Raw genomic sequence first — 16,342 nt, 5'->3', positions numbered from 1 at the left:
ACTCTGTTTCGCATCCTCCTTTCTGCTTTCTGGGGCTCATTTCTCCAAGCCCATGCTTGCAGAAAAGTGGAAATGGAAATTAACTGGTATTCATCTCTCTAGATTCCCCAGTTAGAGTTTCTGCAGCTCAGAAAAGAGATGAGTTGTAAGGACCTTGAAATTAATTGGAGTAAATGACGAAATAAGAACTGTCCTATGAAACATTCCATTCAATTTAGCTGTCAATTCAGTATTTTAAAGTATATCTGTTATTTCTTACCACTTCCAAAGTTGTAAGTGATTAAGTTAAATTAAAATAGAGGAATTATTGAGTTTGTTACTTGTCTAAGACTTACTTTGCCTAACAGAATTAGAGAACATAAAGCCAGAAAGAATTTGAAAACAGTTACCCAAAGGATTTATATGAAATGAAGGTATGATTTGGTATTAGCAAGGCCAAGAATCTGTATGTTATTAAGTACAATAATATGATCTTGATTGAAAAAAGAGATACATTGTAATCCACTGCATAGAAATAGTAAATGAAAAGCAAAGTTAAGTAACTTTTAGATCAGGTTTAAAGCATACTTTATGTGTGTTGAAATGTTGTATTTCTTAGAGATTCATGGAGTTTAGGGAAATTCAGATGCAGAAACAGGATTGAAGACAGGAACATTTTGAAAATAGAGGTTGAGGAGAAATGATCATTTGGGAACATGTAAATAGGTAGTAGATTAGTGTCATCTGTCCTGTAGTAATAATACAGGGCAGATGAAAACAGAGGAAGTAATGATGTATAATAAAGAATCTGACCTGGCCCAAAGAGAGGTCTGGCCTTTGCCTGCAGCTTCTAGGAGGTAATCTATGTCATACCTCATAGGAATATCTTTGTTTAGGGTGAGAGCCAGTCACAATGGATTTTAGGGTGGGGCTGGCCACACCTAACAGTCTTAGCCATGCCAGAAAAACCACATGATTTAGAGCAAGGGGCACTGAGTCAGCTGGGATCAGTCCACCTGCAAGCTGAGATCAACCACCCAGGTAATCACTCAGTCATACCCGTGTAATAGAGCCTCTATAAAATCTTTGAACGCTGAAGTTCGGGCAGGTTTCCCTGGTTGGCAACACTTGAGGCGTATTATCATACACTGGTACAGGAAAAGTAACACAGCTTGCTTCCAGGGGGAGAAGACACCAGAAGCTATGACTTTGGAACCCTCTGGGACTTCATCCTATGTGTTTCTTCCCTTGGCTGATTTTAATCCATATCCTTTCCCTGTGATAAACCATAACCATGAGTATAACAGCTTTCCTTGAGTTCTGCGAAATATTCTAGTGAATTATCAAACCTGAGGGTGGTTTTCAGACAGACCTCTCCGCTCCAGATTTAAACTCAGTGTCTTGTCTTGTAGAGCACTGTACCCTCTAGTCTTTGCAGTTTGGCTATCTCCAGGCAACTGACCTGAAGACAGGCTCTAGCACTGACACCTAATGGCAAAATCTTAGAGCTGTAAGATTAATACAGATCTGCCTCAAATGGAAAGCAGATGCGATCATTGTAATTTTAGCAATAAACAGCCCTCTTTTTCATTAATCAGATCTTTATCTGTTAAACTATTAATTGAGCCAATATATACAATGAACATGATCATATTTATCCTTACGAGTCTAAGGGATATTTGCTGCATTGATACAAATTCACTGCTGACGTCAAACTCTTAAAATTACAAAACTCAGAAGTTGCTTAAACACGTAGGCAACTAAGAAATAGGACAAATCTGTTTCCTTAATTGTGGCATGCTTTATAGTTCTTTCTTTCTTTGCATATAGCCTTCCCAGCATTGGTAAGTATTTCGTAATACTGGACATTACAGACTTTTTAAAAGAGGTCTGGCCAGTTACAATGTTGGGAAGATTTCAGTGTCATGGCTACTTTGCAATTGAGTGTAACAGTCTTGGCCTTGGTTGTTGACTGGGCCTTGAGAATCTCTGTTTCTTAAGAAAGTTTTAAATTCTATTCAGAAGTTCTCCTTTGGTCCTTGTGGCTTCCAGGAAGGGCATGGTTTCTAGGGTCGGCAGTTTTTGCTTCCTGGCTGGCTCTGGTCTGGTTGTGTCTACAGTCGAATAAATGTCCTCAGTTTATCTGATGGTCACAGGTAGTGGCTGAAGAAGAGGAGTATAAGTTTGTTTTCTTACAAAGGTAAATATGTTTTCTCAAATTATGGTCATTTCTATAAAACTATCAATTTTAGGAAATGAGCAAATTCTGAGAAACCCCAAGGAAGAAAAGCCTTTTTCTAGCAGCCCTGGTTTTTTGGCAAACCTTTAAGCAACTTGTATATATTTTAAAGAAAAATAATCTTTTAAAAGACTGTACAAATAATTTTTAAAGGCTCCTTTCTGAATTATTTACTTAAATATAATTTTAGGATAATTTAAATCTTTATATCCTCCCTACATAGTGTGAACATTTTTCCCCCTAATGAATTAGGAAAGAAACTGATAAAATTTATGATATTTAATATCATGACTAGCAAATAAGGGTAAATTGATGAAATTTTTAAATTCAGATTTTTATTTGTGGCTAATATTCTACTGATATTTTGTATATTTCTTTCTTATATTAAAAAAAGAAATAGACATTTTTCCCCCACACAGTATCAACACTAGGGAAAGAAACAGAAACACCTCTTAAGCCACTGGACAATTTGTTTTAACATATGAGAGAACAGTACTATTTTATTAATCCTATAATAGGATTTCCTCTTATCTGTTCTTCATGCTTATTGGCTGTCTTTTAATATCTGTCCTCACATTTAAAAAGAGTTTCAAGGATTAGATTAAGGGTCTAAAGTTTAAAATCACTGGAGACTTGATTGAATTAAAGTGTCTGCACTTCAGGGTGGGGGTGGACAGAGCTCAAATACCTACAGCTAATATTTGTACCTAGGAAACAGTGCGTACACGTGAGGGATGTAAACTAAAACTCGCAAGCTTTATTCAACAGAGATAACACAAAACTCAAAGATTGCAGTACCAGAGTTATTTAAAGGCATGTCAGCTTTAAAAAAATGAAGATGGCTTAGGATTAAAAGGAATTAATCAATTGAACATTAAAACTGTATAAAAAAAAGGCAGCGTTTGCACATGGGTTAGTAACTGTAATAATATCGCTCTTCTGTCCAAGGTTTTATTAACATACATGACAATAATTTGACCTTAACAGGAGATAAATATGATGTTATGGTGTTTTCCTCTCTGTATTTTTTTTCCATGCTTTTTGGGAAAATGGAAGCTTTTAATCTAACTGATTTCAAGCATGAACTTTTGAACCAGCTTACCTATTAAGTCCTGCCTTCACTACTTATTAGCTGTGTGATTTTAGGGAAGATATTTAGCCTCTCTCTTCTCATTTTCCTCATCTGTACAATGTGATAATAATACTATAATGGTTAATAAAAGTATACCTAATTCATAAAATTATATCCATGAATGAATACATGTACAGCACTTAGAAGCATGTCTCTCATGCAGTGCTAAATAACTGCAGGGGTCAGAATTTTGGAACTTTGGCAAAGGGTACACTGTTCAAAAAATAGAAATAATCCAAAAAAGCACTTAAGTTTATCAAGCATTTGGCCTTTTTTAGAGACTGGTAGGAGTGATAATCCTGTGCAATTATTTTTTTTTAACCAAAGAGCCCTTGTCTTACAGAAAACTAAAAATGATACTCTTGAAAGTTTACAATCTCCCTGTAACTTTTACTATTAAGAGTTCTCCTTTAGACTGTTAAATTTTTTTAATATGCTTGGATCCTGACTTTCTCTGTCCTGGCTTATACTGGCCCTGCTGCTTTCTACAGCATCCAGATGCCAGGATGATTATACAACAGCAAAGAAAGATGACAGAGGTACAGAGGGCCACCGGAGCCAGCCACATCTTTGAAGTCACAGATGCCCATTCAGGTGTCATGTCTTCATTCTCACATGTGTGGTTTCTGCTGTTGGACCCCTTGGTTTTGTTTAGTAATTGCTTGCTACTGTTGACTTGGGATGGAATAGGCCTATGAAAAAGTTTCGTGTCTATGGGAACAAAGAAAGGAGAAATAGTCTTGTTATCTGGGTTATTGATGAAATCAGTGCTGTGTGACACCATATTTACCTCTGTGGTAATGGAGTCATTCAGGGAAATGAGTCTTGCCCAGGAATCTGTGGTTAATTCCTTGGAATACCTGGTATTGTTTGTGTTGACAACCAAATCTTGATGTGGGGTTGATGATGGTGCCTCTGTTGATGGTAGCATTTGGTTTATCACGGTAGTTTGTTGTTTATCTAAATGTGTAGCTTTTAAAATCCTTAGTCTGTCCCATGTGTTAGATGAAGAACGGGTATTTAGATATGTGGGAGGTGATTGTTCAAAAACCAGCAAATCTGGATCTATACCTGAAAGATAAATAAAGCATCATTCATTTTATTTTTTATTTCAATGAGAGAACCTCAAAGCACAGGTTGGAGAAGCCTTGGGTTTGCCACTGAGTTAGTGAACTAAGCTTAAGTTCAAATTCTACTATTGCATACTTCTGAAAAGGCTTAGAAACATACTGACCACATTTGAATTTATCTTAACTTTCTAGAACACTTTCTGTTATAAACAACTTTGGCTACATCATAGAAGATTCTTTGTGTCTGCCTGGGTAACAATAGCCAATGTTAGTGCAAGAATTGCAAAAGACAGTAACCATTTGAGATATATAGCATCTTAAAGTTTTAAAAAATAATACAGAAGTGTAACTGTATTCAAAATCATGAGCAAAGCCCTCCGACTCCTCCCTATCCCAGTCCCTGAGGGTCCTGACTTTGTCTTCAGTATTTTCTCTCTTGTAAAGAAACTCCTTTCCCTCTGACTTCAGACACATGCAAATATTGCTCCATCTGTAAAGGGGAAGAAAAAACCTCTCAACAGCTTTTCACTTGTCTCTCCTGTCAGTTTCTGTCTCTCTCCCTCTCTCCCTCTAGACACACCAACATCCATTTCCTTTCTTTGTTGTTTGCCTTCTGCCATCTTGTTCCATCCTCGCTATTCTGTCAGAATTATGCTTCTGAGGCAATCAGTAGTTTCCATATTTCCTGATCAACATCATTGCTTTGACTTCTCTTTTATCCTCAATACTGCTGGCCATCCTTTCCTTAAAATTCCCCCTCCGTGACTCCCTGGAACAGACTCTTGGCACTTTACCTCAGACTGCCTGCTTCTCATTTTTTCTTTCTTTAGCTAGTTCTCTCCTTGGTCCAAACTGGTTGTGTGCTTTCCACAATCTTTAGTCCTTTGTCTTCTGCTGAATTTTCCCTTCATCTCACCCATTCACCACACACACACGAGTATCCTCATCAACTGTCACCACTGCATCAGTGACACCGAAATCCACATGACCAGTTATTTCCTTTCTTGGTCTCCGGTCTCATTTCTCCTGTGCTCTACTGAGGGTTCTCACCTAGACATCTCATGTCATCACTGAACATTCCCAAAGCCAAAATCATTTTGTCTGGCTCTCTGTCTCTTTCAGTGAGCTCACCAATCTTCCATCATCCATGATGGAATCTGTATGTACACAGAGGAATCGTTGACTCCTCTCTCTTCTTTTCCTTCATCCAAGAAGTAACTAGGTCCTATCCAGTTCCCTCCCAAAGTGCTGGTAGTCATCCCTCCTGTTCATGTGCAGTTATGGTTACCTTCTCCAGATCTAATGCCTCCCTGACTAGATATTCTAATTTGCATCCCGCATATAATTTTCCTAGACTAAAGACAACCACACTCATCACTTTCATGATGGCATTTTCTCATTAAATGCCTTTGCTGGTTCTCTCTTGCTGACAAAGTCAAACCAAAACACTGCTCTGTCCAAAGCCCTTTTGTAACCTGGCCTACCCTATCTTACCCAGATTTTCATTGCAACCCCAAATGTGCCCCTTTTGTAGCCAGACCTGTTTTCTTACTTTCCAGTGGTGTGACACAGAACTCCTTATCTTGTCTCTGCCAGGCCTCTTCCACAAAGCTGCCTCTGAATTTAGCTTTCTTTAGTTTCCTCCTCTTTTGAGTGCTTGTACTTGAGGCAATATCACATGTTTTGGTATTCAATTACACATTGTACACTAATTGTGAGATTTGTCACATCAACTAGATTGTAAGAAACTCGAGGGCAGAGATATGGCTGCCATCTTCTGCAGTGCTGCTCCCAGCCTGAATTAGCTGTTCAGTAAGTACAAATCGATGACAAAATTTATCGCCTTTGTATTTGGATGGCAAAAATCTATTCTTTCGTGTTTACCAATTTGCAGCCTGAGTTTATATACATGGGCAAGGGACACTTGAGTGTGTATTTATCTAAAATAATGGATATCTTGGTTATCTTGGGACCATTGGTATGCTAATGTATGTTCGTAAGTGCATTTCTTTGTCCTTGACATCCATCTTTGTAGAATCCTTGTATGCAGTGTCGATGGACCTCAAAACTGCCATGAAGCATTTTCTTTATTGCTGGTAGCACCCTTAGCCCCCCCAGTAGAAATGCCTTTTTTGGCTCTTGCTGGGGGCTCCTGGAATAAATGTAATGCTTAAGCTCTTCCTCAATCACATACGATTTGTTACCATCTGGAATGAACTCATCATTCCCGAGCATGCCAAACTAAAGCGAATTTACTTTTAGTTTTCTGCCCTGGATGCCCAAACCTTTTCCAGATAGAGATTGCTGGAGAATAATGATTCAGGTTGTTGCCAGCCAGTTTCTAGGGTTATACATCTCTACTAGAGCATTACCAACATTCTTCAACATAAATACAAAATACATAAATCATTACCTTCTGTTATGTTGTATAAAATGGCACTGGTTCCGGGCTCTAATATGCAGCTCTCCAGCGTGGGGCAGTGAATATGGAGGCAGTTGACATTGTCATGAATAGGATCATGGTAGAAGACAGCCACATTACAGGAAACTGAAAGGAAAAGTGCATCTGCAGATGGTTTTGGTTTCTCCCAGCTTGATGAGCTCTGAGTAACTTATATTTCTTTCAAGAACATTGGATTAACAGCAGTATATTGCAGGGCTATGTTCAGACACCTTACAGAACATTGTGAACTACAGTAACTGGTTTCCCTGAATATGGAAAATGCCCTTTTAAAAGAAACTATCCACTGATTTTCTCTAATCTTTCACACATTCCATTCCACACAGGATTACCCGGAATCATTTTCCAATCCCAGTATTTTATGTTCATGAAAAGTTCAATTGGCTACAGAAGCCCCTCGGGCTTATCAGATTTATAGTTGCAGTGCCCTCTCAGAATGCTAAGGCACTGGAGTTCACCAGAGAAAGAAATAAGAAAATAAAGTGACAGATGTTGTAACAAAAGAGGGAGTCATGGGAAGGCAAAAACTGCAATTACTGGGAGAGGCCCAGATGGTGGAAAGGCAGCAGGCCAGGTGAACACTACCCTGATCCTGATTATAGGGGAACACTAGTCCCATGTTGCAAATCACATCCAACAAAAAGCCTATTCAGAGTCCTTTAAAGAGGAAGAGAGTCTACTGACAAGGATGTGAGCATTTGGAATTCTAATGGGTAGGGGTACATCACTGATGCTATCCCCCTTCTACTAAATAAGTTTGTTCCATAAAACGGACGATGTTATTTCTGGAAAACCTGAAGTGTGATTTGCTGAGTGCCAGTCTTCAGTCTGTCCTCCCCAAAGTGCAAAACAGGCTTTCCTCCTGCTGCAGTGTAGTAGGGACCATGCGCTGGGAAATATCCATTGACCAAAGGTATCAACTTCTTTAATAAAATAAGATTACAGAGGAATAGCATACAATTACTAGACCTCAGAGTATGCCTAAAGCTGTTGTGGAATTGCGGTTGGCAAAACCTTTGCTGCCTCTGTGTAAGGTTAACTGTGGGGAGCTTCATCCCCCCACCCCGTTACTTCTGGGGCATCCAGGAGGATAAAGAAGAGGGCAGAATTCAATAATACATTGCTGATACATTTTAGATTACAAATGCATTCCCTAAAGACTGGGCTGTCAAGTTCAAGGGAAAGGACTAAAAAATATTCAAATTTAGACATCTAAATTTTTGATAAGAAAATAATTGATGCTGTAAAGAGAGCAATTTTAAAAGATGTTTTATATTCCTCTTTGTGTACACTTTAGAGTTCCAGTTCCGAACAGGTTAGCTATTGCAGGACTGTGGCTTTTTAAAGTTCTGGCTTCCAGCTAAAAACAGAGACGTGTGTTCGTGCCCTTTCTTTTGGAGGAAAAAAACCACAACTTGGAAGCTACAGAGGCTCTAAAATCATGGAATTCTACTGGATGCTTATAGTATCCCTGGAAGTCGAGAGAACAAAGTTTCCCCGCGATGGACAGTCAGGTAAATTGATGCCATGGGAAAATGCTGAAAGATATCCCCCCCCTCACCCACCTTCCTCAAGGCTTATGGGAATTAGAAGCATCTCTAAGGTGAAAATCTGGATTGGCAACCTTCTCAAAAAGACCCCCCTTTAGGGGCACCTGGGTGGCTCAGTCAGTTAAGCCTCTGCCTTCGGCTCAGGTCATGATCCCAGGGTCCTGAGATCGAGCCCCACATTGGGCTCCCTGCTCAAAGGGGAGTCTGCTTCTCCTTTCCCTTTGCCGCTCCCCCTGCTTGTGTGCTCTGTTGTGCTCTCTCTCTCTCTCAAATAAATAAATAAATTCTTAAAAAAAAAAGGATTTCCCTTTAATAAATTAATTGTTTTCTTGTGTGCCTGATTAACTTTTGAGGGCTTAGCCTGGGGCAGCTTCTCACACTGTGGTCGGTTTACACCCTCCGGTAGCCTCAATCTGCATCCCAGAAATCTTCCATGCAGACTTGGATAGGAGGCACTGGCAATTAATAAGTTGGTATCAAACCATGGAAAGAAAGTATGGAAGAACCAAGAGAATTATTTTAATTAAAGTGTTGTGTTGCTTTTGCTGTTTCTTTCCAAGTAGCTTTAAAATCTTGGAAAAATGAAAAACAAATGAAAGAAGTCTTTAGACGATTGTAACTGGAAATTCTGCAATAATGAAATGTTTTCCTCATTATAAGCCTTGATCATATTACATGGATGATGCTCTGATTCTGGATTTTGGACAAAAAAAATTAGAATATTTAATATATATATTTCTTTTCTTTTTTTTTTTTGCTATTTGACATATAGCTACCTATGTCTTTCAAAACATCAGTCACAATCAAAATTCCTGCTCAGTGCAACCCGCATTTGCTCAACACAAGCAAGCACATTTCAAAAATTTGAAATACCGATATCACCAAAAGAACTTTGAAAAGGAAATTATTATAAATATTTTTGAAATCAAATATGCCATATTTGGGGGCTATGGAAATATTGTTAGTTAACCGTTGAGGAAATAGTTTCATTTACCACTTTAGTGAAGAAAAGAAGATTCTCTGTTACCTGTGGGTTCCATGGCATTCTGGATCATTACCAGATTTGTAAACTGAGCCAGCACTGACCCAAACAGCAAAGTCAGTCTCAATCTCTCTCCCGCTCTCCCCCCTCCCCATGTCTCTCCCTCACCTTCCCTAGTCCTGTTCATCTGTTTGTTCACTGGAACCTCTGCCTAGGGCTCCTTACTTAGATCTTCATTTTATAAGTTTCTCCTGATTTTTGCGCAGGCATATCATTAATACTTACCATCCTTCCTAAGGCAGCAGCTCCTGCTGCATTTCTGGCCTGTGCTTTCAGAATAATACTTCAGGAACTGAGCTCCCAGCTTCTGAGACTCCTCCAGGTCAATCAGAAGCCCTGGGAAGCGACGGATCCAACAGTCTCTGTAAAAAATGGTGGGTGAGCAGAGAGAGTCCGAGGTCCACCCCATGCTTAGGAGCAGTATCAAGGCTGTTGCCACCACCACGATATGCATTTCCCTGGTAGAAAGACCGGGCAAGAAGTTCAAGTTCCAGACAGACGCCGAAGCTGACCATCAGGGTTTAGGACAGTTTCTGGAACTTCGAGACTGTTGCTAAGGGACTCTCCTGGAGGGTCACCTTCTAGAAAAATGAAGCCATTCTTTGACTGCATAGTGATTTTTCTTTTGTTTCTTCCCAGCTGAGCCCTAGGTGAACATTTGACTTTCTGACGTTAATGTTGAATATTTTCCAGGCCATTTTGATACTCTGTCCCTTACCCTCTTGAAGACACAGATTCTCTCCTCTGTTTTTCTTCTTTTTCTGAAAGTGAATAGTCACAGACACCTCTTACTAAGTAAATATAAAGACAAGTGGAAACCCTAGCCAAGAGTCTTTCTGAGGAAAACAATAATTTAGTCACTTGACATCAGATAAAGGAAGGATCCATTTCACCAGAAACAAGACATGGTTTTGTAAGGGGACTGATGTATGGTTTCAAAGGAACCTGTGACTGCAGATTTTTTTAAATTATCTTTTTTTTCCTGTGAATTTAAGTTCTGGTATTTACATTCACCAGAAAACCAGTTTGTGCACTAGTTTAAATTTTTTGTTTTTACTAAACTGAACAAAATAACCACAAAAAACCCTTGAAAGTAAATGAAAACTGAAAATAAAAAAAAAAGTTAAATTTTAATTTTGCAGTGATTTTGAAAACATTGAATGTGGATATATGGATCCTGGTCACTTCTTGGAGCCAGGCATTTTTCTTCCCCCCACCCCCCGCCCCAAAAGGCCAGCCACAAGCTTTCTTTAAGCTGGGTGGCTCAGTTGGTTAAGCGACTGCCTTCGGCTCAGGTCATGATCCTGGAGTCCCTGGATCGAGTCCCGCATCGGGCTCCCTGCTCGGCGGGGAGTCTGCTTCTCCCTCTGACCTTCCTCCCTCTCATGCTCTCTGTCTTTCATTCTCTCTCTCTCAAATAAATAAATAAAATCTAAAAAAAAAAAAAAAAAAAGAAGAGCAAATGAAAAGCATTACAGTGAAAATTGTGAAGAAGTTCAAAATGGGTGCTATTAATCTGTTTTCTGAGATTCATGTTTGCAAGTTATAAAGGATACTTCTTTGTGAAGCATATACAAAAAGACATAGTATCTCTGACTGAAGCAGAAATAGTTGCTAAGAAACGTGTATTAGGGAAATGATGAAATGGTTTTAAATTTCTAAATATTAATAAAATCACTTCAATTGCAATGCCAAACATTTGAAAAGATACTAAAGGAAGCAAAAATGGCCTCTCACTTTTGTGAAGATTGTCGTTTCTATATCCCATGATGATGTCCAAGATGACAAATTAGTTCAAAGCATGAAACTGTTGCTTTTTTGTACCCATTTTTAGAGCAAGCATAAGTGAAAATCAGCTTTTGGCATAGAGTACGGCTGAACTGCTCTTTTCAAAAAAATTTTTAAAATGATGAAGTTTTTTCTAACCTGTGATCTGGGTTTCTTTCATACCTTTTGCACAATGACTCATTCATTTGACACAAAAATGTTAACATTTTTTGGATTCAAAATTCTTTGAATTTTCATTTCCCCACCTGTTTCATAATAGCCTATCACATATCCTTTGATTTTTAGAGACATATGATTTAATCAATAATAAGAAAATATTCAAAAGGCTGAATAACTTTAAAAACAAAACATTTTACTTTCTCCTAAGCAAAAATTATAACATGGATTAACTCCTAACCTTGCATAAGCCACATAAAATACACTAAAAATGATAAATATGTTATTCTATTGAACTTCTCATAGAAAGCAAGTTTCAGTTGCTTACCTGCAAATAATCAGACTATTCTATCTGTTGCAAGGGGAGAGGGAAGAGAGGTTTCCTAATGGCAAAGCAAGCAACAGGTGAGGAACAAAAGATTACTCCCTGTTTCTCAGTGAGGTTCCATAGATATTGCGATTAGTTCATGCCCTGGGGACATAAACCAAAAAGTCGGCTTTCTAACCTTCTAACCTCCGTGTTTTTCAATCACAGTAAATGCGTTTCTTTCCTGTGATATATAATTCCTTGAAGTTCTCATGTATCCTGCAGGGATAATGGAACAACCCACAATTGCTTAATCCTTTTGCTGTCAAATGGTGTTCAAGTAAAGATCAAAGTTGTACTTTAAAGAATCTCCAAGTTCCGATGTAAAAGCATGCTTTAAAATTTTTAAAACAATTTTTTTTGGCGATTGCATAAACATTCAGTCTGGAAACCAGGAACTTCCTGGAGCGAAGTATTTTGAAAAGGAGAGATAGAAACTGGACTGCAGGGGCAGAGGGAGGAATCCACAATGGGCTGAGATTTGTGGCCCAGAAACACCTAGTCTCAAAACTTGTCCAAGTGAGATGAAATTGCAGAAACCAGAAAGCAATTCCAACTCTGAATAAAAAATTGCTATATAGCCTTTGTATAGATTTTATCACATACTCAGAACCGTTACACTGTTGCAATGCAGTGATATATTGTACGTATTTCCAACTGGCTGCTCCTGAGAGGAGTTTACAAATTGGATTCTTACCTTAAAATCTCTCTTCTCTTCCAAGAGCCTGAATCAGTTGCTCTAGTGTGGGAACCAGAATTCTTGTAAGTGTCCCAGGTGATTTACTAAGATGTTTGGAAAACACTGACCTAACACTGACTGAAAGAAAATGGAAGTTTTGCTTACATGAAGATGCTCAATCTGAATTAAATATGAGCCATTTTAATTTTATTTTTTAAAAGATGTATTTATTTGAGAGGGAGAATGCACACATGGGGTGGGGGGGAGAAAGAGGGAGAGGAAAAACAGACTCCCCGCTGAGCAGGGAGCCTGACCTGGGTGGGGGGGGGGGGGGGTAAAGTGGAAGGGGGTTGGATCTCCTGTCCCAACCCAGAGATCATGACCTGAGCCGAAGCCAAAAGTTGGATGTTCAACCCACTGAGAACCACCCAGGCGCCCCTGAGCCATTTTTAAAGAACTGTGCTACTTTAAACTCATTTAAATTGTCCCATATGCTTTCATGAAAGGAAAATATTTCAGTTTTGCTTGTTAAAAAAGGAAAGGAAATAATTTTTCTTAAAATGTTTTGCTTTTTATTAAATTGATGTATATTTCACTTTAAAAATCCAAACTGTACAGAAAAGTACAAAAAGAAATAAAAACTACAGTCCTATAGTCTTTTTTTTTTTTTTTAAGATTTTATTTATTTATTTGACAAAGACACAGCAAGAGAGGGAACAGAAGCAGGGGGAGTGGGAGAGGGAGAAGCAGGCTTCCCGCTGAGCAGGGAGCCGGATGCGGGGCTCGATCCCAGGACCCTGGGACCATGACCTGAGCCGAAGGCAGATGCTTAATGACTGAGCCATCCAGAGGCCCCTACAGTCCTATAGTCTTAACACTTTCGTTAACATCCTTCTAGACATCTCTATAAAAAATAGATACATATATACTATTTTACATAAATGGATTCATACTGTTCCAGAAACTGTTTTTTAAAGATTTATTTATTTATTTTAGAGACAGAGAACACAAGTAGGAGGGGCAGAGGGAGAAAGAATCTCAAGCTGACTCCACACTGAGCACAGAACCCACTTGGGGTTCGATCCCATGACCCTGAGATCACGACCTGACCTGAAACCAAGAGTCTGATGCTTAACCGACAGTGCCACCCAGATGCCCCTCCAGACACTGTTTTTTAAAAATCCGGTGTAAAATTATATTTTTCAGGGTTTCTAAAGAAAGATCTACATGTATATCCAAAGTTGTAAAGGCTCTACAGTATTTCATTCTACACATGTACCAAAATTTACTCTGCACTTCAGCTTCCTCAGCTGTAAAACAGAATAAAAAAAATATTGTAATCCATGAAAACCACTGCCAGTGGTGCCTGGCATATAATAAACCTTCAATAAATGTTAGCTACTATTACTGTTAGACATTGTGTTCCATTTTTTTATTATTAAAAGCAACACTGTGATAAACATCTTGTACTTAAATATTTATTTTTCATTCTCGGTCACAAGATGTATTTTCCATAAATTCTTAAAGAAACAGCCTATGTCTGACTCTTACTGTAGTCTTTTGTAGAAAGATCATAATATAAAGTGTCTGAAGTGAGTCATAGCACCACAAAAGCCAGTCTTTATTATTCATTGTTCAGTCAATAACAGATCTATAAAATTATACCACCAGTTACATATAAGCAATATTTTCATGAGGCTTAGAAATAATGCTTTAGATCTTTCGTAAATGAGTTTATATTGCTTTGACTTTGCATTCCTAGCTGAACAGAAAGCTTACTGTGTGAGTTACAAAAGTGGTTTGATCTTTTAAGATACTTCCAATCCTAAATGACCTTATTATCATATCAGGGCCGAAAAAGCTTACAGGTTCAGTGCCCGGTACTGTCAGACTCACACCCCAGATTCCCTGCCCAAGCTAATCTTACTCTGATAATATTACTGTGTGTGAATTGCCTTTCGGATGTGCATCATTCTTTGAGTGTGATTTTTTGGGTCTGTTTTTAGAAGGCAAGAAAATACCAGTCTGAGGCATATCTATGACGTTTGGAAACAAAAGCATCCATTGGTGAAAGATTCTAAAAGGACAGAGAAGAGACTAAGAGCCTGTTCTTGGCTGACCCACTGAATCTGGCATTGTTGCGAACGGAGGCACAAATAAATCCCAAGTCCGAGCCTCTTTCTTTGATGGAGGGTGTGCCCTCCAGCAAAATTCCCCAGCGTAAGGCCTAATACTGGGGTTGGCACTACTTTCCTAAAGAGGTTGCTAGATTCTTGGTCACTCCCCACCTAAGAACTTCAGAATGTCTTGACTGCACCCTTATTGAAAACAGAAGTGTGAGAAATTGGTTGAGAATGGAGTTTTATCAGTAATGATTTAAAGGCCAAGTGAAACAAGGCGAAAAGCTAAAAGTTGTTCACAGAATTAAAAAGAAAAATAGATGAATGAAGCAGATCATAGATCCATCCTTGTCTCCTTCACTTTTCCCAGGGAGGTCAGAATCTACTAGGATTTTTTCCTATGTCTTTAAAACTTTAGTTCCTTATTCATGGTGTTTTATAAAGAAAATAATGGAGGACAACACCTCACAATGAGGCAGCTAAGTTACGTAGTGAAAAGCACAAATTAAAAAGGTGCTGAACGGATTTCATGCTTTACCAAGACGACTTTCTTCTCTGGTTTTTAACCCTTCCCCCTTCCTCAAGTAAAACGTTAATCAGTATTGTAGGAGGTATCTTGTTTCAAAAAGTGGAAATGTACTTATGAAGAAGGTGTCATTTAACAACTTGCCATTCAAGAAGACAGCTGGAGCTTGTAATAATAAAAATAAAGCCCAAACACATCTTCTCCCCAAGTTCAGGACTATGATAGAAGAATCTTGGTCTGGGAAAATTTTCAAGGGTTTTTTGTAGGATAAGTGCCGGCTCCCTCCCAATCCTTATCCCTCCATCTACCCAAAGCTAACCTAACAGTATCCCCCTCACCCCCTTCTAAGATTAATTCATATCTCATGAGTAACACGAGGTCCTCATTATTTGGGGTGAGCTTTCTATGCATTTCTTTGCAACGTTCAGTGAGAGAAGACCGGGAAGAAGTGGTCCCTCCTTAAGTAGTCCTCAGCCGGCAGAGGGGCATGGGCAGGGGAACATAGGGTGGCAAGAAAAGCCACCTCTGTAGGCCAGTATGACCAAAAGCGGCCAGACCTTCTGCCCAAAGGATCACGTTAGGTCATGGCTGGCCCAACCAAATTGAAGTAACTTAAATTGAGTTGCACTCCTGTCTTTCTTTCAATAGCATAAAGAGGATTAACAGGCCCTAGCAGCAAAAACAAGCTCCTCTGCTTCCCGACCCTTTTCATCTGCTGTACTGTGCACCCCAGTGAGCCCTGCAGAACCTGCTGCCATCTGCCTGGACCTTCTTTCGGCAAGATGGCTCCCACACGATGACCATGGCGAAGAATCAGCTCTAGGTGTCACCTGCGTGGGCAGAGACGGCCTATGTGCCTCATCCCCCCTGGGACACTATGCCGGACTGGGCTAGATGGGCGATCCCAGATGTGATGTCATTTTGACTCCCAGGACCCCAGACTCCCTTCATCCCGGTCCCCCCCACGCCTGTTTCTTCTCTCTCCCCGCTTGTAAAGCAGCGTGGAAGAAAGAGCGTACTGGCTTCACCTCGTCTCCGGTCCCCTCCTCCACTCTCGGCGCATCGCCGCGGACCCCGCAGGCCGCAGAGCCGCTACGCCCGGCGTGCGGGGGAGGCTTGCGGGGACGCGGCCGCAGCCCGGGCGCCGGGGCCCGCAGCCCTCCTGACCTCCCGAAAGCCGGATCCGGCTCGCAGGTCTGGCGGGCAGCAGGGGTCCTGCGGGCGGAAGTGAGA

At 39.7% G+C, this 16,342-nt stretch overlaps 1 protein-coding gene across 1 annotated transcript; it reads right to left on the bottom strand.

The window, feature by feature from the left end:
* Nucleotides 1–3,768: 3,768 nt before the first annotated feature.
* Nucleotides 3,769–9,927, bottom strand: MANSC4 (MANSC domain containing 4). Its single transcript, XM_021690467.1, has 3 exons — nucleotides 9,699–9,927; nucleotides 6,834–6,968; nucleotides 3,769–4,421 (listed from the first exon to the last, which is right to left on the bottom strand). The coding sequence occupies exons 1-3, from the start codon at nucleotides 9,925–9,927 to the stop codon at nucleotides 3,769–3,771; spliced, it is 1,017 nt and encodes a 338-aa protein (XP_021546142.1).
* Between the last annotated feature and the right edge of the window lie 6,415 nt (nucleotides 9,928–16,342).

Source organism: Neomonachus schauinslandi, chromosome 5 (genome assembly GCF_002201575.2).
Source record: "Neomonachus schauinslandi chromosome 5, ASM220157v2, whole genome shotgun sequence".
Classification (NCBI taxonomy): domain Eukaryota; kingdom Metazoa; phylum Chordata; class Mammalia; order Carnivora; family Phocidae; genus Neomonachus; species Neomonachus schauinslandi.
This window is presented reverse-complemented; position numbering and strand designations above follow the sequence as displayed.

Bases quoted from the DNA above. Each gene is read 5' to 3' on its own strand.
- MANSC4 (XM_021690467.1), bottom strand. From the start codon at position 9,927: ATGCATATCGTGGTGGTGGCAACAGCCTTGATACTGCTCCTAAGCATG. The intron at 6,969-9,698 runs GTAAGTATTAAT...TTTTCCTTTCAG, and splicing joins CTGCTGCCTTAGGAAGGATG to TTTCCTGTAATGTGGCTGTC. The intron at 4,422-6,833 runs GTAATGATTTAT...TTTATCTTTCAG, and splicing joins TTTATACAACATAACAGAAG to GTATAGATCCAGATTTGCTG.